We start from the raw sequence: 26,583 nt of genomic DNA, 5'->3' as shown, positions 1-26,583 counted from the left end.
TGTCACTTTTGGCCGATAGTCTAATGTATATATTGTCTCTAACTGAGTGAATTGGCTCACTAGTGGCTGTGGGCAGGTGAGCAGGCTTTGGGAGGCAGTAGCTGAGTTAGATCTCAGACATCTGTTTCTAATCCTTTGGAGCTGTGTTGCATATTGAGCCTTTTGTTTTTTTCCTTCTGACATTTTTTCTCATCTTTTGCCTCGCTTGAGGGGAAAGTCTGTCTCAGAAAGCTTGAGGGAAGCATCTTTCCTGTGCTGCTTGGTTTGCACAGGAGAGTCTGTGTCTGTTTAATCAATGTGACAGAATATACTTAGTTAAAGGGGCTGACAGCCTTATGTTCTGAGGTTTCTATTTCCAGTTTGAATCATTTTCTCTTTGCTTTTTAAACTTATAGGAGGAGAAGGTAACTTCACCAGACCTCAGCTGCTGTTTACCTTTGCTCGGCTGTGCAGTGTGCCTTTGTTTTTCCACCTTTGATCAGTGTCCTGCCGACAGATAATTTAGCAATTGCATCTCAGGGTGGAAGTGTGGAGTTAATGTTAAAATTAGGGTTTTTTTTTTTCCTTTCCTAACTTCTCTGGCTGATGGAGCAGAGAAGGAGAGAGGGGAGTTGAAGGGGGCCATAAATTCTAGACCTGGTGATTCCTGGTGTAGAGAAAGGAAAGCCTCTGATGTCTCTTCAGCACTTTCATTAACATTTAAATTAAGGGTTTGTTTTTCAGGCGGCTTCAGAGTCACAGTCCTTTCATAGCTTGACACATGGAGGCTGTTCTCTCCGTCTTTCTCTCTCTCTCTCTCTCTCTCTCTCTCTCTCTCTCACTTTTTCTCCAGCTTGCAAATCAGTGTATAACAGTAATCACTGCCCTATTTTTTTTTTCTGATCTCTTGTGAGGGCAGCGACCTGACAAGCTGTACCAGAGGTTCAAAGAGAATCAGAGACAGAGTGCAAAGGTAGACGGGCAGGAGGATGCCAGGTTTCACTCCTACAATTAGAGTGGTGTCTGTTCCCTCCCCTGCCTTTCAAAGAGTCACTTTTGGGGGCGGGTAGAGACAGAGAGGGATGGACCTTTCTTGCATGGTGAGAGCCCCAGGTGCAGGTGCCTCTAACTAGGCTCGGTTTCTGTTGTTATTCCTCCCAGATGAGGCTGGGGGTGTCGCCCAGAGGACATAAGCTCATGCCCTGAGGTGGGAAGCGGAGTTGCAGTGTCCTAAGATAGAAGCCTAGCCCTTCCAGGGGAGTGTTTTTCACTCTGAGGAGAGCAGCAAGCTGGTCCTCAGCCTGCCATTGCCATTTGAAAGGAGGGAGATACTGGAGATTATTGCCTTGAATTGAGAAACTCGCCTCTGTCTTCTGCTGCAGCACTGAGCTCTTGTCTGCTCTGCCTACTGCAGCTTACTGTAATGGTAGAGGAGATAGGTGGTTTGGATCTTGGCTTACAACAACCTAAATGAGGCCATGCAAGGTGTAGGAGCTAGCTGGCTTAATGTCAAGGAGAAAAAAAACTGTCTTCCACCTGTTTCAGTAGCTGTGTAAGAGCAAAAGAACAAGGAGACAGCGTGAGGAGCCTGATAGCTAACTTCTGAATTAGAACTTAATGGAAATGACTAGCAGTAGAGAAGCAATGCAGCTGGATTTCTGTAAACATGATGTGAACTGCGGTCTCCATTCCAAGCTGTTTTGGAATCTCCTCTCTCTCATCTCCCACCCAGCTGACCACCACTGCCTGTTACTTTCTGTGGGCTCTCTGGCAGGAGTTAGGGGACTCCTAAGGAGAAATGAACCAATGTCTTTCATGAGCTAAATCTGAACAAGAGGTGGAGGAACTTGAGCCAACACATGAGTGAAGTGCGTAGCATAATTAAGCCTGCAGCTTTGCTGCTGTGGCTGTCATGCTGCTTCTGTACTGACTCCTCCACAACATCAGATTTGCTTGCCTTTCACTAACAGATAGGCTTTGAAGAATGCCAGCAGGGTGCGAACAACAAGCTAGCAGTGGGATTGGGAAGGGGATTACCTACCTGCTGATAGATATGGTGCATCAAGATAGATACCAGAAGTTTCTGCTTCACCAGCATTGGCCTTATGTGTGCTGATGATGGTGGCAGCCATGATTTATACCACATAACTCTTCTGGAGAGCATTATTCAAAAACATGCACTGACAGAAGCTTCCTATATATGCTGAAAAAAGTTTTTTTTTAGGGTGATTTTTTTTTTTGTTCCCCTTTGTGTGTGAATTACTACAGACTGCTGTCTGTCAATTCTTGTGTCACTGATGTCAGGTTGAAGTAGTCACTGTGTCACTGACCAGGTGATGGTGTTCCCCTGACAGTGAGTGACACAGAACTGCTTTTCAGGAACAGGTGATCTTGTCTGTATTCCAAGTGCTCTGGAGCTATGTGGTGGGATGTGCTTCTCTGATCCCCTCTGACCCATGTGCTATTTTGTACCACCCATCTGATTGCTCTGTCACTCCAGGTGGGGCCTAACTCTTCTCTGTGAATGATTTCTGTATAGTCATAACAACTACCACCATCAATGTCTTCTATGTAACTTCATCCAACCTCCAAGAGAGATTAAGAACACACTGTGCTGCTAGCATCTGTCGATTCTTCCAGGTGCTTTTGGAAGCTCATAGGTTCATGCCCAGTGAGTGTTTCCTCTTCAGAGGCGGTGCTGGATGGTGCTGAACATGTTTGTGAAGCTCACAGCTTGTGAAAACCAAAGCTATTAGGAATGGGAAGAGGATGCTTAGTACTTGTCACGCATGGTCCTTAATTATTACTTCTGACCCACCTCTGGTGTAGCTCAGTCTGTAACTCTTCAGTGAGGAGAGCTTTTAATTTAAGCTCTCCTAAAGCTGAATGCATGGAGGCCAGCTCGGCTCCCTAGTGGCACAGCGGACAAGTGTGTCGTGGCACTAACTGGGTAACTCCTACTGAATTCTCTATGGAAGCTCCACTGTATTTATGGGTGGGGAGGGTGGGGGGATGCCTGCCCTCCCACCTTCCTCCATGTTGTCTCAAAGGGCCCTGGTGCATCTTTGATTAGGTGTAGGTCAAAAGAATTTCCACATCGTGACCTTAATAACTGGGGTTGATTGGCAGGTGGTCTGCGGAGAGGGAGCAGCCTGTCCCTTTCATCTCCCTTGGTGCCGTGCTGGGACAATGGGCCAGCATATTTTCCTTGTTGTTCCTCATTTGAAAAGGGTCTGGTATCTCTACTAGGTACCTGTGACATGGGGGTCTTGATTGGGGTCTCATAAAGGGCCCTGTCAGTGTGTCCAAAGGCCAGGAACACAAAGGCGATCAGTGGGTGGGGGTCTCAGCTGACCACTGAAGAAGGGAGGGGAGGGTCCTGGAAGCAGTGGAGGGAGAAGCAACCCCTGATGGGAGACCTTAAAGGGGGGAGGGAGGGAGGAGGCGGCCCATTTTTGTCCCGAACTCATCAAGCACATCTGCAGAATTGTCCCAGCCGCTGCCTCCCAGTTTCAAAAGAAAATGATCGTTTGATAAACCGTCCTGATTCACCACTTTCTCACAAGGGAGGGAGACCCACCTTTGACCTCTATGATTTCACATTGGGCCCAGCTCCCCCCCATCCAATTGCTGGAGAAACTTTGAAATGCATCCCTTCGTTCCCTCTCCTTCTCCCTCTTTCCCTTTACTCTCTTTTTTTCCTCTTTCTTTTCTCCCCCTCCTCCTCTTCTCCCCACCCCCACCTTCCCCGCTCTCCCCCTTTGTAAAAAAAAGCAGGCGTACTGCTTTGGAGTTTAGGCAAGTAATTAGTAAAATCTTTTCTGCAGCACAATAAAACCGCAGCGCTTGGCCCACATCTTCCCACAATTTACATACTTGCAGGCATTTGCGAAAACAGGTGGCATTCCCGCTGCATCGCTGCCTATGAACATCATTTGGAAGGCAGGGAGGGGAGGGTGCTGGGACCCGCTCGCTCCTGCGAGCTATAGGAATGTGCATGAATATATTAAAATGTTTTCACACAATGCTTGTATTTTCCAACGGGAAGAGGCATCTTCTGGATGAAAGGCAGCCGGCCCAGACACAGGCCTCTTGCAAGCGCTCTTTCCCACTCGGGGTTTGTTCGCATGGACCAGATAGAGAAGGGACTTGTGGGGGAGGAAAGGCCAAGGGTGCTAGCTCTGAAGAGTAAATCTTTGTGCGCCTCCTGCCTGCTCCCCATTTGTGGTCCCAGAAAGTCGAATTATGCAGGAGCAGCGTCTGCAGACAGGGCAGAAGGGGGAAATCTTTCTGCAAAAGCCTTTGGAGGCATTGCAAATGTGCAGAGGAAATAGCTTGTAATGGAGCATATAGCTCTCTGATCAACAGGATTCAGTGGCTGCAGCAGGAAATGACTGAGAGGGAGCTGGCTATCTTGGGCAGTATTAGCAGGGTGCCTATTAATAACAAAAATGTTCATGCAGTACTTTTCCAGCTTCATCTTATTGTCCAAGAAGTGGCTGATTGATGCTCAGCCTGTGCAGCACATTTGACTGTCCGTCTTTCCATTAGGGCAGTGGTTCCAGGCTCTGCCACAAGTAGAACCCAGGAGTTCCTCCTCCACTTCAGTTGGAGTCCATTCAGCTGCATTGCCTCCTAAGAGGCTCTTTGGACTCTTTGAACTTGTAGAGCGTTGACAAGGGATGTGTGGTGAAACCTGTGTCTAGAGTGTGCAGCAGGGATTTCATTTTGAATGACTAAGAATCAAAGGGGAGAACTGAAGGGAGGTAGAAGCTGAACAGAAATAATGAATAGATCGGCCTAGGAGCAAGGTGCTTGTGTTGCGGTGGCCTGGGTTTGGCCCCAGGGTTATTGTTTTCTTTGAGAATACTGTGGATGCAAAGAGGCCTTGTTGGAGAAAACTGAGGTAGGATTGTGGCTGGGTTTTATTTACTTACTTTATTTAAGTGGAAAGGACCTTATAATCTATGAGGGAAGTGGTGTGCTACCACCTGCGTGATCTGGATGTCCATCTCATGTGTGCTGCAGATGCTGTCTTTGTAGAAAGCTCTTCTGGACAGGCTCCTGTCCAAGTTGGTCTCTCCTGCCCACAGCCAGCCAGAACTATGCCAGCACACATCACAGCTGCCTGCAGGAGCTATTCCAAGGCCCGTGCTTCCCATCTCGAGTCTCTGCTCTGAGAACAAGTTGTAACCCTCTAGGGAGGAGTGGGAAGCACTGTACTGAAGGCTTTCTCCTCAGCTCAGCCAGCTTTTCTTGTCTTTTCTGGCCAGGCTATCTCTGTGGCAGATGGGAAGAGATTGCATTACCCAGTCCTGCAAGGAGTGAAACAATTCAGCATTTCAAAACCTTTTGCACCAGGGTATTCTTGCATGTCAGCTGTTCCTAAGATAGATCTGCAGAAGTAGGAAAGCTGTGTGATTCTGCTTCTCCCAGTTGGCCTGGCACTGATCATAGTGATGGTTGTCGTGGTGCAAAGGTCTCTAACCTTTTGTTGGAAACAACCAACAACACAATCAGCAAGAGGGCTTACTTTTTATTTTTAATTATTGTCTTCCCAATTCCCTACTCCTCCCCTTCATCTTTCTGCATTTCTTAAAGAGGCAGTGGAGGGAAAAAAGGCTTTGGTTTTTGTTTGGGAAGGGGGTTAGGAAGGGCCACATGGCCCCTGCAACCTCTCATAGGGGTGTCTTGTCAGGGCGCGGCATGAAGGGCACAAACAGATCATAACCTTTAAAGGAAAATGCAATGGAGGGAAGAGATGAAAGCAGTGAAACAAATTAGATACATCTAGAGGGGGTGCTCAACTGGAGAAAATTAGCATTTCTTCCTAATTGGAGTGCAGGGCATTCCATTACAGGGTTTCATTACAAGCAGGGAAGCACTGGGCCTCTTTAGGGGATTCCCCCTTGCCCTCAGTTCTTCCAAAATAAAAAAATTATATATTTGGGGGAGAAGTGAGGAAAAGACTGAATTAATCAGAGTGAAAGCTTCATTCCAGTGCAGGAAGAGCACCAGTTCTCTGTTTATGAAGAGAAGAAGGAGATGACTACACGTGAAATGAGACACTAGTCTTAGTATTTCTGAAGAAAACTTAAATTCTGCAGGAGGCTGCAGGTGACAGTAACTTTCTGATGCTACTCTTTATTCAGTTAAATTTAGAACTGTACTCAAAATTCATTAGTTTGGCCAAAGCGTGGGGTTACGTATTTTATGGTTGAGATTGGTACACTCAATTCAAGTCTGTTTTAAACTGCGTGTCAAGACCATGCTGTGTAAAGCACTATTCAAGGCATATGTGTCTGTTTCTGTCTCTGATTAGAGCTGTTGTATTCAAGAGGAGTTTGGAGTAATGTGGTGGAAAACATTTTGTGGCTGCACTGGGGCTTGTGAGTAGTTTCATGGTCCAAGTACCTTGAACCAACCTGAGAAACAAGCATGCATGAATGTTCTTCGTATGTACATCTTTACATATAAATGGGCTATAAGAATATTTTAGAGGGAATTCAAGAGGCAAAATGTCAGCATTGCATCTTTGGATTAGGAGTGGAGGGAGACGGTTTCTTTGTTTCAAACAAAAATTATGCGCTCACTACAAGGTGGAAGAAAAAAAGAGGAGGAGACTTGCTTCAGGTGCGTGGCATGTAATGTATGTTACTCTGCCAATCTACAGTTATAGCATTTACTGTTCCAGCTTGGGAGGGAGAATTTACGAGCACTGGAATCTGTAAAAAAAAAAAAAAAAAAAAAAAAAAAGTGCTGAGGGAAGGTTCCTGTCTACACAGAAGCTGTTTCGTTGAATGGAGAGTGGGAGGATGTTTACAGCAGCAGTGCCTTCATCCTGGGCAGCCTCTGTCATCAGTATGCCCTGAAAGACATTACAGAAAGTATGAATTTATGGAATTCATAAATGCACATCTCTAACTTAACCTTTCTTCTGAATTTTGGCATCTCCTTCAGTTCTCTTTGAGCAATGAGTCAATTTCTGTTTATGAGAGATAGCAAAGCTTGTAAACCTGTAGCCTTTTTAAGACCAGGTTTTACTTATGTCCATGCTGAACCCTAACAGAGGATGTTCTCAGTACTTGTGGGGGAAGATTGTGACCCCACAAGTAGAAGATTGTAAATATGACTTTGCAATGTCTGACCATTAGGATTTGAAGGTTAGAATCTCATTGATGTGTACTGTCTGCCGATAGCTCTTAGCACAGAAAAGCATTTGCTAGATTCAACTGCATCGTACGTCATGTCTAGTGTACCTCCTGGCTTCAGCATCTGGAGAAGACAAGCCTGAGGCAGACAAGCTGAAAGCTGCATTTTTAAATCAGTCCTCTTCCTCATGTTCCTATGCACAACCCAGCTAATGGTTTAGTACTGTCTGAAAAGATGAAGCAAATGGTACTTTGTATTCATCATGCCTAGACGTGCTTGTCACGCTTATCGGCCTGGAATTGCAGAGCATTTAGCATCCTCTTTGTTGAAAGCATTTATGCCTACATGTAGAAATGTGCTCAAGAATGAAATCTGGCCATAAGCCTGGTGTATCTCAGGCCTTTAGTTAAACTATGTCTTTGCTCTGCTTGATAGCTTTGGGAGCTTTCTGGTAGTAGAATATCGGAGTGAAAATCAGCTTGGACATACCTTGAATTTTTAGAGTACTTGTATGAGGATCCTCTGTTTCTACGGTGTGAGGCGCAGAGCATAACGCTGCCCACAGGAATATCTTCAAGACTGGAGGAAGAATTGTTAAAAATGAGAACATTGCTCAGAGATGAGCTTCTCCCACCTGAGGTCTGGCACACGTCAGTATATCGTCTCTCATCTCAGGCCTCTCCAGACCCTTCCATTCTCACAAAAGATGCTTGAAAGACTATTTAATTTGAACAAATGCATCGGAGACAGTCTGGCTTGAGATTAGTAAAGCAAGCTACTTTTGAAACACTAGAGGAGGTAGAGAAGGGATTTGAGAGGGACCAGTGAGGCTGGAGTTTGGAAAGGATCAAGTGATTGGAGAAGGTTGGCAGGCTTAAAGGGAGACTAGTTCCTCTGAAGAATGGGAATGCCTCCTCAATTTATGCAGTTGTGCACCTGGCTTATGTGCTGATAACTCTATAAAACACAGAATGCTAGGGTGCCTCTTGCCTGTTACTAAGCTTCAGCTTCTCCAGATAACGGGGATATTGCATCTCTGTCTTGAGTAGAGTTGGACACTGGAAACAGGTGGGCTGAAGTGTGTGGCTATGACTCTCGTTGGCCCTGTTGCCTCTGGTTTTCTTTCAGAACACTGTGAGAGCATTCCAGATTGGGAAGTCAATTCTCTCTGTGTAGTTCTGTCCCCGTGTGCTGTAGTCCATTATCTAGGATTTGTCATTATCTCTGACTTCCTTCCCACCTGCAGGGAGCACAACCATTGCAGCTACTTTCTTGCTATGAAGAGGTGTTGAGGATTCATGACATTCCATTCACCATCTCTGCACATACCTGCTTGAGGGATATACTTACAGAGCTTTGTAGATAACCTGACATTTCGAGATGTAGTGCTGTTTTGGGGTCGGGTGTTAAAGCCACTTTTATGTGCATTGTCCTGCCTAATTAGTAAATCTTTACCTCTATCCTCTGAGATTGAGGTATATGTTCTTCTAAGTCTAGCCGTCCATCAAAGAGGACTTGAAATGAGGTTCTGCTATGGTTGATAGACACAGGCACCTAATGAAGAGGGAGAGAGTCCATTTCCTTTGAGAAGAGAGGTCTGTACCAACGTGATTGATAGTCCAAGAGATTTATTATTGTGGGGGCTGGGTAGAGGTTTTCAAATTAGAACCCAACAGCTTGTTTTTTTCAACGGGAAAAAGAAGTCTGGTGGTTGCGTGTGTGTGTACCTCCCTTCTCTCCCACCCCCAAAAAAGCAGAAAAGGAAAAAAAAAGTGGACTGATCAGAGGAAGCAATTACAGGCTGAGCTGGACCAAGCAGCAACTGCTACTCTTACGATGCTTGGTCCCCGCTTCCAGGTGCAGCTGTCTTGAGTTTTGCACCTGTGCTTTTTGTAGTGATCTGCTTCACCTCTCCACACAGATTTAATGAGGGGTGAGGATGGAGCAGGACTGTCCGATGGAATGAGTTTTCTCTTGCTTCTTATTTTTGGTCTTACTTGGAGTATTGATTAGTATGTGTGGTTGAGATCATGTTTTCTAGTAGTTAGAATGGGCTTCGCAGGTGGGCATCCCTGAGATGTGGTAAGCTCAGCATTTCCTCCCTGTGCAGCCTGTGGTTGGGGTCCACAGAGACGCAGCCTAACCTGAACTAATGGTTCTTGTTTATCCACGTGCTAAAGATCAGTGACAGCTTCAACTGGGACCCTCCAAACTTGCTGCAGAATCAAATACTGACATTTTGATAATGCTCATTTCAATGGAGGACATGTGAGCAAGTTTGCTTCTGGCATTTTTTTCCTGTGGGTGTTGGACTTGCCAGAAAAAGTGGCTCTTTAAATACTGTATTTTTGGATGAGGCATCCTAAACTCTCAAAATGCGTGGGAACTGGGGAGGCCATGGAAGGGAAAGGAGGAAACTGTGGTTTCACACTCCTGCCTGCAGAGCTGCCTGTGCATCTAGAGCTTCCCAACTTCTATTCCTTGAAGCATCAGAGGAGGGGCTGCCAGCACTTGTCGTACTTCACCTAGACAGCAACTTACTGAGGGGTGGGGGGCAATGAGGTCTTTCATATCCCTGTGTCAGATATTTATTGACATCAAAGGACAATTAATGTTAGGGTATTCTCCACTCCATTTCAGACTTTGGAGATGTGTGCCTGAAGAGGTTTCTTCCCAGTGCCCTTCAGTATGATCCTTTCCATCCTACTCCACTTTCTATGCCCTTTTTTTTTTTTTTTGAGGTCAATAATTTGACATCTTGACTTGTCCTTTCCCTGATTCTACAGCATCTGCTTTGCCTGATCCCTTTCCAACCTTTACCTGGTTAATCTCAGTTCTCACTTAAATTCAATGTTTCTTGGCCTGCCGTGCTACCTAGCCTGTGATTACAGACACTGAAGGTGACAACCTGTGCTGTGAACCAGTGTTTTATTGTATACTGATTTCAGGATGGCTTGAGCTCTGGTTCTGCAAGACTTTTCCACTGTTTTCTTTTGGGGGGGTAGTTCTGGAGCTGTGTCAAAAGCAGCCACTTGACATCCTTATGCCTTAGACGTGTGTTGCCTGGTTGTTTAATGAAACCTCATATGCATTTTTCTGCATACAGGGCTGGGGATATCCATTCTGGTGGGTTTTATTTCTCACTCTGGTACTTGCCCAAAACCAAGCATGTTGTGAACATGCAGATGGAGTATAAAAGCCTTATCCAGGATCTTGGTCACTTAGGGGCAAACACTTAATGTACTCCAAATGCTTAGCATGAAAACCCTGAAGCAAATCACATTGCACAGAGTGGAGAGCTGGCGAGGGGAAAGCTGCCCAGAGCTGTAAGGGCAAATGAACTGAGGTTGTTGCAAGCATGTCTGTGTTGGGGCTGGAATGATCAGAGCAGGAAAGCTCTAGGAGTCATTTCATGGCTGAGTTAAACACAGATGAGGCTTTGCTCGCCTCCTCCACAAAGCACCTGTGTCTCCATGCCTCAGTGTTCTGGACCTCTCTGCGTGCAGCGTGTGGTGTGTACACACACTTCTCCCCTTTCACCTTTCCTGCTCTTTAGCTTCTTAAAACCCTCTGAGCAGTATTTCTCCCCCAGTCCTCCTCTACTGGATAAGAATAAATAATTTTGACTTAATTTGGAAATTATTTGAATTAAATTGTTTGGGCTTTTTTCCTTCATAAATGTGAACAGGTACAGCTCCTGCCTCTGTGTGATGTAGAATAAGATCTGCTCTTTGTGGGAAGACGATGAAAGTATATGCTGATTGAGAAGTCCTCCTTTTCCTCATCACCCTGACCACTTTTTTTTTTTCCAAAATTCTCCTAAATTGGAAAGTTTGGATTTGGGCTATGTGTGTCTGTGTGGGAAAAGGAATAAGAGAAATATAATGCCTGGCTTGTGGCACCAGGAAAACCGATTCCTTCCCACCCCTACCTTTAAACTGAAACATTCTTGGGTTTTAGTTGTTCTGGCAAACCTGAAAGGATTCACCCCTCCCCCTGACCTCCCTGGCATGCAAGGATTGCTGGCTTATTGAAAAGTCATTTTCTGTCATATATTCTAATGGAAAAGCTTAGATAAGCTCTGATTATATACGCATTTTTTTTTTTAAATAATAGTTGCTTCTGAAAACTCTGCCAGTCACGTCTGAAAATGTGTTGGGATTGGCTTTGGCAGCCATGAAGCTTAAAAAATAGAAAGGAGAGATTTCTAAAATAGCAAAGCTTTTCTTGCTTTGCATCATGCTTCTTCAAGCATTTGCTATACATGGGTGTGTATCTAGACTTTTCACCAAAGTGATGACAACTGAAGCCTTTACTTAAATCAATTTTACATCTGCCCTTGTGGTAGAGTGTGAGGTTTTAAGAAGAGAAAGCCCTAGATTCTGTAAGGTTTGGGCAGCTTTACGTATCTTTTTCCACCGGTGTTGTGACTCTTTGCTAAATTTCTTTGTGTAGCCTTGAAACTAGCCTGCTCAGTTTGGGTCTGCTTGCATTTGTTCCTGGTTCCTGTTTCTCATATGCCAGCATTGATTTCATGGCAAGCGTATTTTGTTCAGAAGTGTTGAAGGTTATTTTAAGGAAAAAGTCTTGAGTGTTGATGAAGCGAGGGCACACAATATCTAGCTGAACTCATCCCCGTGGCAAATACTTTGAGGCTGAAAAAAATTGGATTGAAATTCAGAAATTGACCTTTCTGTTGGAATTTTTAGTAAAAGGTGGAAGATGTATATGATCTGAAAACAGAATATTTTGGAGCAGAATCATGCAACCTGCTTCTCCAGTTTGCAGCCTGCCATGGTATTCAATCACAGTTATGTATAGTTGTAGGCAGCTCAGATGCTACAGGTCTGTGCCCTAGGAGTTGTGCTGTCTGTCTCCTTGCTACTTATCAAGTCTCTTCCTTTTAGTCATGCTGTGACTATGTCATCTCTGAGGGCTTGCTCAGCACTCCTATGTAATTGGTGCTATGATGAAAGCAGTGGGCTTGTTTTCACATGGCTTCTTACCATGTACTCCTCATTGCAGATTAAGGACTGAGCTTTAAGATTGGAACAATTCTTGTTTTTCGGTAGAATGCTGCAGTCATGAGGGGCACAAGAAGAGGTTGTTCAAAATACAATTCGTCGTAAAAAACAAACTAAAAAAAACAAACCCAAAAATCCAAACCTTATTGCATTGGAGGTACAATCACTAAGTCAGCTAAACAGGTTTAACTTGTCTACAGCCCTAGAGCTGACCAATTAAGACAAATATTTCTATCCTGAAGAGAGCCATGGTAATTCAAAGAACACATAGATGACAGACACTATTACAGGATGCCAGATGGATGCACACTCTGGCATGGCACAGAAGCAAATGCACTGCAAGCCAGGTGGTTTGGCGACTCCACAAGCAGAAAGCAACGTTTCCTGGTAGGTTTTACAGAACCAAAGGCTTGTAACAGAAGGGTAGCTAACATAACTGAGGTTCTACTATGAAAAGTGATTTTGCTTTGATGATGGGAAATGGCTTAACAAAGAGGGAACCTGTCCACCTGGTTCTCCTTGTTGCCTGTCTTTGGAGGCATGTGCTGGAGGATCTGTCCTTGGCATAGTTCTTTCTATCCTGTCTGGGACCTGTGATATCCAGTTTTCTTTCCCTAGGCCTGTTGCCTTTCCTAATCTCTGTGCAAGGGTACTAGACTAGAAGTTCTTCTCTGGTAGTGGACACTATGCCATGCCTTCAAGAATCTGTCACGCGTTGCATCTCCTCAGATGTGCATCGCTGGATCTCTTTCCTCCTTTACCCCTTTTTGGCATCCCACACTGCCCCATTCTATAGACAGAGGGTAAGATGCACGTAGTGAACTGACCTCCTCAGTGCGTGTTCCACCTTGCCACCAGGCTGCAACCCCCTCCTCCTCACCCCAGCCCGCAGCCCCCGAGAGGCCTTTGTCCGCCTGTTGAGAGCAGCCCCTATCCCACTGTTCCCACATGGCACACCCTCCCTGGCAGCCCCCTCCCCATTCAGCGGTTTGGGCTGAAAGAACCTTGGCTAATTACGCCGGGCTGAAAATTACCACTTTGCTGTGTTCTCCTGCTGCTGGGCCCATTTGTGTGGGGCCTGTAGTTAAGAGGGAACAAAGCCCCCCCCGTGGAGCCAGGCAGGCCCCAAGTGTGAAGCTACAGGTAGAAGCAAGAGGGGAATGAAGGGAATAATTACCAGCTTCTCCAGGTGAAAGCCCCGTTAAAACTTCAATAAGCCAATTAGGGGCCAGGGTGTGTGTTGGGGGGAGAGTCTCCTGCACCTATAAGTGATTCCCACCAGGCAATTAACTGAAATCATTTCATGGAGGGGAGGGGAGGATAAGAAATAGCTCTTAGAAATTGTCTTGGGATGAGGGGGGAGCAGAAACAGCATGACTGCTGCAGTGGTCCTCGTGTGCTCCAACCTCCCTGCTCACTGTGTGGCCCAAAAGAGTTGGTGAGGATAGGGGAAAGGGAGGAGGAAGGGAAAATGGCAAAGAAAAAGGAATCGCTGGAGCTTTACACCTGGGCAGGCTTTGAGAAAGCCAGGGCCAGAGTTCAGGGCTTCTTGTAAGGCTGTGTGTGGGCCAAGAGGACTGGGCTTGAGGGGGATGCTGGATCTGGGGAAGTGGGTGAGGGCAGGTCCAAGGTGTCTGCCCCATGGGTGCTAGGGGGAAAGGATAAAGGTGTTGAGCCATAGGGAGGGGATTGGTATAGGACATGAAGGCTGGTGGTGGAAGTGCAGTGGGTCAGAGCTGAGATCTGCCCAAGATGATCTGTAGGTGTCCTGCCTTACCCCAGGAGCAGATGGTGTCCAGTGTCTAAGGCATGAGTCTCATACAGGGACCGTATTCAGCTGGGTCAAAAAAGCCAGTGTACTGAGCAAAGATGGAGACCTTATGAAGTTGCCTTGCACTTCTCTTGTGCTGTATTGCTAATGGCATGTGCTGTGGTCTGGGGGTAGAGCCTGCTCTGTGGTGGGTACCTAGTGGGAGTATTTTGTATTCTGCAAGTTCTGACTGGCTGCTCCAAGGAGAAGGACAAGAGTAAAAGTGTGGGAGGAGGTTGCTGCAGATGACTAAGTGGTGTTGGAGGGAGAAGCACGCAGCATTACTAGAGCTCTCTAGATACCACCTATGGTTATTTCACCACAAACTCCTCAAAGTGTGAATGTAACCTTAGTAGCACCTTTCATTGCCTTTCTAACGTTTTGACTTCTGAGAAATAAAAATGCCCTGTGAGGCTTTGTTCTGATTACTGATAAGCTGAAATAAGTCTACTGTAATTCTTTTTTTGTTAAGGAGTCTTTTTTTTTTTTCCTGTAATAACAGTAAAAATTTGAGCATTGGTTGGGGATTAAATTGGATTTAAGGATGCAGGAAGTTCTCATACAGAGAACTGTGTACAGACCAACCACTCCATGCCTGGTAAACCCTGAGTTTGGGAAAGGAGGAAGGGTAGTGGAAGAGTGTTGGACATACCATGCCAGTAAGTATTTTACACCTGCAAAGGTATAAAGACTGAAAAGCAGTGACTGTAGGGTGGATGCGTCCAGGTTGGGTACCAGCTAATGATCAACTTGTTGGAGTAGAGGGGGATTCCTCTGCCATGCTGGGAATTGGACCTTTGGAGATACAAAAGGCTTATTATATCCTCCAGCCTGAAGTCTAGAGGAGGACATGAAGGAGAAGCCAAGAGAAAGACCTTCCCTCTCCCCTGAGACATACAGTAAATGATGTGGGAGACAATGACGTGAGCGTTTCTTCTCTCAAATGTGCTGGAGCTGGGCCTCAAATGTGAGCCTTCTCTGTTTCAACCCAGCTTCTTCACAGTGGCCTTCAGTACAAAATGCAAATATCTTCTTTCTGGGGACCACTTTCCAGTTGTCCACTTGGGGCTCAAGGTAACATGTGAATGAGTTATTGGCCTGTCTGCTGGTGCCTGTGTCACTGGTGCTTCTTGCCAGAACACGGCAATTCCTATTGGAGCAGAAGCAGTATTTTTAAACATTGAGGTGTTCATGCAGTCATAGTTACACATTTTCTTTTCTTTCTGCGCTGAGACCCTGGTGGGGCATCCATGAGGACTAAGCAGAGCTCTTCTGTAGTTGCTCTGTGTGCTATTTACGATGCATATCTGGAACACAGTTCAACCCTGAGCTGGCTGATGTCTTGGGACACACTGTGGCATGCACACGAGGCTGAAGGAAGCAACAGCAAACATGCCAGCACTTTCTAGTCTGTTTGTGGAACAAGTCTGGTCATTTGGCTCCAGCTGCAGGTTCTCTTTGGCAACATTATTCAGTGCTGAACAAAGGTGAGGCTTATGCAGCCATGGCTCTCTGTTGCTCAGGTGAACTCAGTCCTGTTATTGAGTCGAAGTACAGGAATATTTTACATGTATGTGAGCGCTTGAGCCCAAAAGTAACCTCAGCTCTAGAGCACCCCAGAAGTTCTTTTTTAGAAGTTTGGATGAGCAGTACAGGGACCTGAGCAGATTACCACAAGCAGACTCCTGAAGCTAGACTTTGACAAGGTAAAGGGTGGATACCCTTGAGCCTAGAAAAGCAGCCAGCAATGCAGATAGGAAATGTTTAAGTTGATGTGATGCATCTTGTCTTCTTTTCCTTGCACTGAAGGTCTAGAGCTGGAAGGTTGCATGGCAGGATGCAGGAGTGTGGTACTTGGGACAAGAAGGACAGCAAGGCTCTTGAGGACTGAGGAATATGGAAAGAATTAGTCTAGGGCCAAAAGCCTGAGGGATATCGCAGGGAAACTGAATGCAACTTGCTCTTGGTATTTCAGGTTTTGTACAGTTAAGTGTCATCAGCCTCTTCAGACTTTTCAGTTCCATCTTCTTCTAAATAGATTTCAACCCCCACACTTGCTATTCTGCAAAGTCATGATTTTGGCCTATTAACAGTGGCCAGACTTCTGGTGCAACTGCCTTTCCTGCCAATTTTTTTTTTCAATTTGCTTTTACTGAGCTGTCAGCGTATAATCCCACTGTCCTGATTTACTTCTTGCTTGATCCAATTTTCTGGTTATCCTGCAAGAGGGACAAGGTAGCACTAATGGAATTTGTGTGGGGCATTATGTACCATTGAGTATGAAGGGCCAACACCAGGACTGTGTGCACACCCAATCTTGGCTTTGTCTAGCACTGCCTGAGTGAAAGGTGCATGGGATTTTTTGTACATTTGCCCATTAAAAACTGATGCTGCACTTTTTTTCCTTTTCTGCAAGTGAATTGCTTCTGGGGAAGGAGCACCTGCTTCTCTGTACTGTTTGTATCTCTCTCTCTCTTTGTGTTCATCTGCTCTGTCAGAGAAGCCTGGTGCTGGAGGTGCTGAAATTCACTGCACAATTTTTTAGCCCCTTCTCTCCCCTTGAGAACGTTGTTACTGTTGCATCTGCTCGGCAGCCTCCTGGGCTCTTCAGCAGGGGCTCCATCAAGTTTGTGTGACCTTAGCACTGTATTCATGCTGGAGGAGTTACCTTCCGTAATGATGTCAACTGATGAGGTTAGCGGGATGGTGGCGACCGCGATAAGACATGACATGTTCTAATGATTCGCCTTAGCGAGCTGCGGGCGTGTGTTGGGGGGGGCACGGAGGGGCTTGGAGAGGGGAGGTGGGGGCCCCACAGGTGCCGACAAAGACTTTGACCTTTGCTGCTATAATATCAGTGTTTCACAGGCAGGGCGGTTCGGTAACCCACTTTCAGCCCATCAAAAATTGATTTAATTGCAATTTTTTCCCCCAATTAGGAGCACTGGAGCTTAACTAATTGGAGTAATAGAGAGTAATAAGGCTCTGATAAAAAGCCTTCCTCTGCCTCCTTTGTATCTTGTGTCATCGCCTGTCAGAGGTCAGAGAGCTTGCATATTCTATTAGGCAGAGTTGCCTTCATTTGTACAAATTAGTTTACCCAACAGTAATTAAAATGCCAGTGCGGGTCGGGGAGAGCTGAATACAATTGATGGGCACGTTGGTGAAGGATTTGACAGCTCTGGTGGCCTCCCTTGCCAAAGCGTGTCAGTGCTGAATCAAAGGCTACACAAACCCACAGACCCGTGTGTTTAACCTGCGGCACCAGCAGCACCAACTGCCTTCTCTCCTCTGTTTCACTCTCCATTTTGGACTTCCTTTCTCTTCTCCTTCTTTTTTCTCATCCAACTTGAGACTTTTTCAAAAAGATGTTTCCCATCTCAAAGCGGTCCTTTCCGTCGGTCACTTGCCTAGCACTACTGCCAGTCCCCCCATCCCATCTCCCTCGGTGCTCCCCCACATCTCCCCCCCGCCTTCTACATTCCCAGCTGCAGGGCTCTGTCAAGTAATAACTTCTTTGTTTCCCGGTCCAATGAGTTTCTGTATATAATAGTCTCCAAAATGGAACAACGATGTCCAATTCCAGAGGGTGGGGGAGCATGCAAGGAGAAAGGAACATGCTCTTGCACGTGTCAAGCAGATTCTGGGCTCAAAATCTCTGAACAGCAGAACAGGACTTGGGAAACAATCTGTTTACAGTACAGGGAAAGGGCACAAGCCTTGGGCACACTGGAAGTTGAGAAGAGGATGGAAAAGACGTATTTCACCCAAGTTCCTTCAATGACTTTGCACTGCAGGATTCTCAGATCAGGCTTACGCTGAAGGCTGGGTTCAGTGAGAAAGCTTTATGTATTGTACAATAAGATCAGAGACTATTTCCAAGCCTTACAACAAACAGCGTCTTTTAAAAAAGACTGATGTGCAGTTACCTCTTTCCAACTGGTTCAACTGCATCTGGCAGTGCATTTTTCCAGCATGGGGTAAAGAAGGATGCTGCAAGTGGGGTGGAGCTGGGTACCTAGTGTTTTAGGAGCAGGTGTGGGATCATTGCAGCTGCACTGCTGCGTTGACTCTCCTGGTTTTAGCTCCTGAGGAACCCCTGTGAAAACAGTGCATCCTGCTGTGGAAGTCATAGAATCATAGAATCATTAAGGTTGGAAATGGCCTCTAAGATCATCAAGTCCAATTGTCAGCCCATCACCACCATGCCCACTAAACCATATCCCTAAGTGCCGCACCTCCATGTTTCTTGAACACCTCCAGGGAGAGTGACTCCACCACCTCCCTGGGCAGCCTGTTCCAATGGTTGACCACTCTTTTGGAGAATAAATTTTTCCTAATATCCAACCTGAACCTCCCCTGGTACAGCTTGGGGCCATCAACTGTCAATCTATTGCTAATTATCTGGGAAAAGAGACTGAAGTCTTACCATGTTGCATATTTTCCCACTAGAAGAGCCTGTTGGAGGGAGGCTATACTCATGATACACAACCTCTATCACAAGACAGAGGAAAGCATAGTGGGGAATGAGTCTTTGCATCTTCCAGCCTGTCTGAAACTTGAACACAGCTGTTTCTATATAGTGGGTAGATGCATCTGGTCAGTGTCTGCATACACCGGTTATATACTTGAGACATGGGTCATCCATGTGGTGACATATATAGGTTATCTTCTGTTTTTATCTTCCCATTCTAGTCTCTCTTCAATCTCTGATTCTTAAGAATGCTGGAAGGCAAAATAAATGACACTTACTAAGCTACTAAGTCTTCGGCTGTCCTGCTTGTATACCAGTTTTTCAGCAACTCAGTTTGAGTTGTTTCTCTTGGGCAGCTGGCCAGAACAGTTTTCAAGAGGTTGGACTTCCCTAGTTCTCAGATTTTTGCTGTGTGCTGTGTACTTCCTAAGACAAAAAGCCTTGCTAAAGGTAAACTGAAGGAAGCAAGCCTGGTGGCAGGCTTCAGCTTTGTTTTCAGAGGCTTTGAAGCCAAATTTTACGTCCTTAGCTCCAATTTGCATATTGTTTCACCAACCAAGTTGTACTTGTGTTGCCCTTCTGTTTGGATTGAAGCTGTCACCTCTACGAGTCTCCTGGTTTGAGAGGTCTGAAACTGTTTGTCTGCAGACCAGACTTAAGATGAGGGGCCCTGTGTTGTACCTGAGGATCCAACCTTCCAGTTCCTTTTGCTCCGAGGCTTTGTCAATTTCCCATTTGCACTGCTTCTTTGTGCAAGTCTTGTGAATGCTGCTCTCTAATCCTGGCAGTGAAGATGCCCAGCTCTTCTAGGAGAAGTCTTATCTTTGCTTGCTAATGGGCTCCAGCCTGTTAAAGATAAGGCCTGCAAACCTGATCCTGCTGAAGTATGAGACAAAATTCTTGTTGACTGAATGGAGGCAGCTTTACCCAGAAGAGACTTGTTTGTGGCCCTGAGGCTTGTATGTGATGCTGAAGAGAAATCTCTTCATCTAATACTATTTTTTTTTTGGCGGGGTGGGGGTTGGGGCTAAGGACTGAGGAGGGAAAGCTGAAGTCCAGGACTGACAGCATGAGCAGGGATTAGACCTTGCCGTTCCTCCCACCTTTTTCTCCCTGTTGGTGTGCCTCCATGCTAATTTAGACCTGTGACAACCATCAAAGCCTTTCTGCATACCTTCTGCACAAAGGGGTCTGTCTCCCACGTGAGGGCGTTCTCTGCTGGGACAAAGTCAGTTTGTCCCCCCAAAAGAAAAATCTTAAGCACCCAATTGCCTGCTTGACTGAATCCCTGACTGCTATTATGTTTCTAACCACGGTAATTGGCTTTAGTAGTTATTAATGGATTATGCTTGGGAAGGGAGGGACAGAACCCAACACCTAGTTTTGTAGATGAGGGACTCCCTGACCTAAGTGCTGCTTTCCAGACATGGGGTATGGCTTGTGAGCTGTCAGAGTGAGTCTTTTTAGCTCATTTCCTCTGAGACAGGAGACGTTTGCAAGACGGGAATATCCCATGCTTGGTGGAGGGAAGGCAGGAACTGAGTAGAAACTCTATTTCCAGATGCAGAATGCTGCAGGCTTTCTTCCCTGGTCCTCGTTCTGCTTCCAAGCAGCAGGAATTAGCTTTTAAAAGAGGCTTTTCCTTGGACTCTGAGACTTTGGTTAGGGAATTCCATGGAGAAGAATAACATGTGTGCTTTGCAGCATCTGTGCAGAGTTTTGTGCTACAGGTGCATCAAGCCACGTGTGTGTACTCTCCCAGTGCACCTGGGATTTTTCATGTAAGACAGCCTGGTTGGAGGTTGAAAGAGCTCTGGTGCTGCAGGCCATGTCTATCCCTAAAGGGCAGCTAAGGCTCACAGTACTTGTGTGGACACCTCCAGGTATATGAGTTTAGAGACTGGTACTGTAGCTAGCAAAAAAAAACAGCTTTGGCAGCTTTAGCTTTTGGTTCCCATCTCTTTGAGAATGTTTGGTGATAGCTGTCTGCCTCTTCTGCTCAGCATACTTGGCAGTGCTGCTTCAGCCTTATGATTTCAGGTTGGATATTAGGAAAGATTTATTCTAAGAAAGAGTTGTTACGCATTGGCACAGGCTGCCCAGGGAGGTGGTGGAGTCACCATCCCTGAGGTGTGCAAGAAATGAGGAGATATGGCACTGAGGGATGTGGTTTAATGGGCGTGGTAGTGGCGGGTTGACTAGATGATTTAGGGGTCTTTTTCCAATCTTGATGATTCTATGACTTGGAGAAAGTAATTGCTCAGCTAAAACATGGAACTGGGAGCAGAAAGAGCACTGAGTTCTTGCCCTGCCATGACTCTTCTCTGTCTTTGATCAAGTTGAGTGCATATTCACTGCTTTGCTGCTGGATGTCACATAATGCTGGTAGGAATGCTTCTCACAGAAGTCATGGACAGTAAAGAATCCATTCCCACTGCATTCGAGGCTTGGAGACACCTTTTAATTTCCAAAGGAAGAATCAATGAAATCTTTAAAAGCTGCTGTTTTTGCAGACATGACGTATTTCCTTATTTTTCTTTCTTCTTTGAGCTGTCATCCCCTATATCATGCTGTGAAAGATGTTTAGGCAAAGCATCATGCTGGCTTTTTTTGAAAGCAGGCCCCAATTCCTGCATTTGTGCTATCCTCCTTGCAATGACTTAAACATAGTTTTGACATTTTATTCTCAATAGCTGTAATAAATGTGGCTTTGTGAGAGGTCATTTATAGCTTACTTAGGAATCTTTGTGTGAACCTGGTTTTCTTCTTTACACTGAGTATAGGAAGCTGTAACAAAACAAGCAGTGTGGTGCAGAGAGCTGTGGCACCCATGTTTCTTCTGTTCGAGTTTGGGGATTTGATCCTGTCTTATCAACTAGTTTGAAGCCAGTGGCTGTCAGGCAGTCCAGCATATGCAGCAGGATCATGGTATCACCCAAGAGAACTTTGAAATGGACCTTGCTGGAAAGTGTGAACTAAGCCAAATATTGCTGCCTCTAGTAAAGAGTGTTGAGTCCTAGAGAGGGCATCCTGATCCAGCTTTGAGGTCGGCCTTATTTTGAGCGGGCGGTGGACTGGAGACATCTATTCTGTGGTTTGTTAGGTCTGTGATGCTGCAGCCAATTCATGATTGTGCTGGGAAGCTGCCAGCACGCAGGCACAAGACATGAATTGAAAAGTAATGGGGAATTTTCCATGAGGTCTTTCTGCAGCTTACAGCCCTGACTGTATATGAAATGTCCCAAGTATGTGCTGTTTTGAAAATGTCATTGCAGTTTACAGCTGCTCCTGGTTTAGGCTTTCCATCCACACATGCAAATGCATCTGTATGTCCTGCCAATTCTCTGCAGTTGTGACCTGCTGCATCTGAGAAGCTCAGCCCAGCTACACTGACAGGGCTTCGGAGCATCTCTCCCTCTGCTGCTGCCTGCCCTTGTGAAATGCAGTGGAACATGCTGAAATAGTCTCAAGCCAGAATTCAAAGTGTGCCTTGTAGCCCATTTTCTCTGTCTTACTCACACTCTTTGTTCATAACATAAGGATTAGTAATTGTTTTTGTTTATTTTTAAACAGCTCATTTGTGACAGGGACGGCCTGCTGTGGACACACGTCACCTCTGAGAATCTGGGACTTTGAGAGGTGAGTGAGCTTCCAGGAAATGGGGAAGGACTTGGCAAGGGAGAGTGGATATCAATGGGAAACAGAATGTTGGAGATGGCATTGGATCATTCCTTTGGTTTGTATGGGGAAGTGATGTTTAAATGTGACATCCAAGGCCAGGCTGGACAAGGCTCTGAGCAACCTGATCTATCTGTGAATGTCCCTGTCCACTGCAGGGGAGTTGGACTAGATGATCCTTAAAGGTCCCTTCCAACTTTAAGGGTTCTATGATTCTATGAAATATGAGATGTGAGGGCAAGGGAAACCAAGCTGGTGTAGGAAGGTGTGGTGGAGTGATTCTGGTTCAGTGCAAAGCAGCTTCACTTTTCTCTCCAATTTATGGCCCAGTAATCCTTGATATCTAATGAAGCTGCTCCTATTGTATCTGGTTTCTTTCACGATCCATATACAGTCAGAGTATTCCCATTACACCTTCCTTTGCATCCATCTCAGTTGATGCATCAGCCTAAGCCAGAGGGGAGAGAAGTGACCTGTGTCCTTCTATTTGCAAACTTGTCCATGGTGCTGAGAAGCCAAATGTGAATGCAGGCTCTACAGCCATCTTCTCCTGGCTGGTGTTTCTGGCAGCTCAGGTGCTCTGGTGAGGGGTGAAGTGAGGGGTGGCGACAGGTTATCTACTGAAGTGACTTAGGCATGTTGTCTTCTCTCTGTCTTAATAAGCATCAGAGGTTAACTGCTGTGGCCTCTGCTTTGGGGCCACTGAGTAGTTCCTGTCTGGTAAAGGTGCTGACCTTAATGACTGGGGAAATGTTGGGCTCAAATCCTGACGTGAGACTCAACCGCTGACAAATTTGAAACTCTTAGCCTGAGGGTCTTTGTGTAATGATGGACAGATAGCAAATATTTGGCAGGATTATTGAACAGCAGCTCAGCTTTCCAGAACTGGTATGCTCTGTGTAGGAGTGGCACAGCACAGATTATCAAGGCAGTGCTGTCAGGATTGAGGAGAGCTGGTGAGGTCTGGGAGGGGAGCAATGACAGAAGGGGCCCAAGGGGTGTCAGCAGGGCTGTGTTTGGGAAAAGGAGGGTAGGAGGAGATTGGTGTGGATTCAGGGCTGGTCTGAGGACAATTGTCTGCTAACCTATAGCTTAGATAATTTAGATTGTCTGAGTCAACTACATCAAATATAAACATAAAACAGTTTGTTTCTTTTCTCTGAAGTAATAAAAGTAAAGAGTTGGCAGAAGATGCATCCTGCAAAGGTTGGGCTAGAGTGGGAAAGACAGCCCTAGTGTTTTAGCTGTGGCAAATATTTCTTGGTGACCTAATCCAATGGTGCCTTGGTGTACTCCAGAAGGATACAGGCTGTGCTGTGGTACCCCTGCCCATCAAATCTGCTGATGATTCTTCAATAGAGGCATCTGACAGGAGTGAGGAGGTAGGCAACTCTCTCCCCCTGCCCCAGCCTCTTTGACAGGCTTTCCCAAGGAAGCCTGAAGAGATAATAAAGCTGTGTAGAAAATAGGATTAAGGTAATGAACAGGCACAACGGAGTTTGATCTTTCAATAATGTCAAAGCCTGAGTGACAGGCAAATAAAAAAGCCAAGGCAATCTAGGCCACTGGGCCTCTGTTGCAATGGCTGGAGTGTCAAACTTATTCTTCCCTCTTCGCCTGTCACAGCTGGAATGCACTGTGCCACTGGGGCTTTTCCTCTCTGGGGATCTGTGCGTGAGCTGGAAGTCTCATCAGCACGTGCAGGGCAGGAGGCTGGGTAAGGAGTGCCGCTGGGAAACTGGCACGTGAAGCTTGATGTGATCATTCACAGTGAAGGAATATGGAGTTGTCCTTGAAGATCTTGACTTCTCCATAAACTGTTCTTCCCAGCAAAGCTTTAGACTTTCTCAAAGCCTCCAGTGGTTGCCAGCAACAGTGTTGGAGGGAGGTGCTGATTTCTTCCTTTGGTGCTTGTACATGTTGTCTTCCTCCTGAACGCTTTAGAACTGGGAGTATGGTGTGGTAACCCAAAACCTTTGAGCTGCTCAGGACTGAAAAACTCCTCCTGTGCCCACTGTGTCCAGATGATGTCATGCACATGTAAATAGGCTCTACCTCTGCTTAGGTGCTTACCCTTTCCTTATGGTCATGAAGAGCCAGAGTCTGATCTGCAGAGGCTGAACACAGCAAGGATGTATCACTAAGAGCACAATTCAGGCAACTTCTCTGTAAAAAAAATGGTACAGGGGGGAGTGGTGTTTAAGATACGTTCTTTAAAACTGCAGGATCCTTAGCACCATGTTGGTATTTGGTGCTGTTCAAGAACTCAGTTAGTTTATTTAGCTGGTGCATGGGGATGTGTATAAGTAACACTGCAGCAATGTCTGTGGTATTCTCTTCTCTTGGGTAGGTGGTCTTTTTCTCCAACAGCTGAGAGATGGAACATGCTACAAAAGGATTTAAAGCTTAAATAACCTTTTGTGTACTGATCTTCTTAGTTCCAGGCCAGATAAGTCCTTGGCTGGTGCTTGTAGCTGTTGGTCATGGTGTGTTTTCGTATTTATGACCTTCGCTGTTCCCTGACCCCGGGGCCCCTTTGAGAGAAAAGGGTTAATGTCTTCACCTGGAAACATGTTCTGGGCTTTGAGAAAGGTTGGTTGGGTTTAGAGGCAAAGAAATTTTTTGTGGGGAAGAGAAATGCCTCTTGCTGCATCCCACCCCCACAACTGTCTTTCATTTCTAACTCTGCTTATGATGGTGTTGGATCAAAGCCAGAACAGGCAGCAACAAGCAATTGTCAAAGGGAGTCTAAAGCAGGGGAATGACCGCGTAATGCCAAGACACTGTCTCTGATGGCTGAAATTCCAGCTGCTGCTACACCTGGCCCTTTCTCCTGTAATGAAGGAGGATTTTTTTTTCCTTTTGCTTTTGAAGCTGACTAGCTGCACCTCTGGAGGACATATCTCACAGATGCTACACTGTGCCACCTGATCGCTTTTAGATGTGGGGAAGCTGCTGTATGCTTATTGCTACTCAGGATCAAGGTGTGTTTGTTGAGGGGGCTGTGAATAACTTAGATGATTAGAGGTCTGTACAGGAAAGGAGAGCTATTAGCACTGGATACCAGCCTGTGTCCTTGCAAGTATCAAGTCTTGCTGACTTCTGGGCTTCTTGCAAGTTCCCTTGCCTTTCTGCACCAGTGGGGAATATGGTAGCAGCTGCCTCTCTTGCTGATCATGTACCTCTACTCCCTCTGGAAGTGCACCTGCCTGTCTCTGCTCAGACCTTCGTGTCTCATCTGCCAGTGCTAGTGTGCGGCTTAGCAAAAGACACCATTAATGACAAGAAAGGGAGAAAGAAATTTTCTTCAGATTCTGTTCCTCTTTCTCTTCCTGCCTCTAATCTCCTTTGGGAGTCTAACCTAACTTCCTGGGAGATGAGGGTGACACCACTGGAAACAGCCCAAAGTCAGCATTTGTCCTTTGCCTGCAGCGTGCTGTTGCTCCCCAGTCTGTCATGGTTGTCTGCATGTCTTTGCATGCAGAGAGACAAATGCCCCTTCCTCAGGGTTGCTCCTTCACAAGGCAGGGTACTCTAGATGTCGCTTTGCTGTGGCTCTTGAAGCTGTTATGCTAATGATGTTTGAAATGGACCAGTGATGCAGTATGGCAGCGCTCATGCTGTAAACACTTGGAATGCACAAATCCTACCTTGTCCTTTCCTGTGAAACAGTGTGACAGGCACAGGGCAGGGGAGCCTTTGTGTAAACCAGACAAAGTTAACTGTGCCCTACAAACCACCCAAAATCCTCTACCTTTTAAATTTCCACTCTTTGTCCATCTCCTCCCCTCTTTTGAAAGCATTTTTGGTAGAGTGGTTCTTGTTTTTTGGGTTTTTTTTTTTTTTAAGAGCCCTCTAATTTCTCGTTCGGTTTTTCTCCCACTCCTGAGCCCTTTGAAAGTGGCTTTACGCCGTCACTGACACCAAACTGACACTTTGCGTTTCCCCACTTCTTGTCCCTTTATGGCAACAGATGTTGAAATTTTGTATCCCTTTTATCTGTCCCTCTTTGCCCTCTTCCTGTAATTAGGTTTCCCTTGTTAGCAGTACAAAGTGGCCCGGTTTGCTGCCTGGCCTTTTGAGCCATTGTGTCTGAGCACATTTTTTTCCTCCTCTTTCGGAAGAGTTCCTTCCCCCTTAAGTAATAGGCAGGGTGTGGGCCAAAGCTGTGGCTTTTTCTTGTTTCTTTGTTCTCCATTTATCTCTGCCACCTTTTTCAAAGGGATGGGGGGGAAAAGACAGAGAGTACGTGGAGAGGGAAGATACAGAGTTTCATTTCTTGACCGTCAGGCTCCCCTGATCTTCAGGTGTTCAAGGCAGGTGCCTTTGATGTCTGCATGTTTTGGGGTGGTGGGAGGTAGAGGATTCCTGAAAGTGGCTTGGGAGTGGAGGAGAAGGGAGATTCAGGTGTGTGGCTGGTGCCCTCAGCAGAGAGGTGGGCTGCTGAGCAGGTTGGTAATCCATAT

At 46.0% G+C, this 26,583-nt stretch overlaps 1 protein-coding gene across 2 annotated transcripts in view; it reads left to right on the top strand.

The window, feature by feature from the left end:
* The window catches only part of FBXW4 (F-box and WD repeat domain containing 4), a 60,223-nt gene that overhangs the window by 23,312 nt on the left and 10,328 nt on the right, over window positions 1-26,583 (top strand). For both annotated transcript variants that reach the window (XM_021397670.1, XM_021397671.1), the window contains exon 6: window positions 22,013-22,078. In XM_021397670.1, coding sequence (XP_021253345.1) covers window positions 22,013-22,078 — 66 coding nt within the window. The remainder of the gene's footprint in view (window positions 1-22,012; window positions 22,079-26,583) is intronic.

Source organism: Numida meleagris, chromosome 5 (assembly GCF_002078875.1).
Source record: "Numida meleagris isolate 19003 breed g44 Domestic line chromosome 5, NumMel1.0, whole genome shotgun sequence".
Taxonomy (NCBI): domain Eukaryota; kingdom Metazoa; phylum Chordata; class Aves; order Galliformes; family Numididae; genus Numida; species Numida meleagris.
The sequence above is the reverse complement of the archived record's forward strand: the minus strand, read 5'-3'. Positions and strand labels throughout refer to the sequence as shown.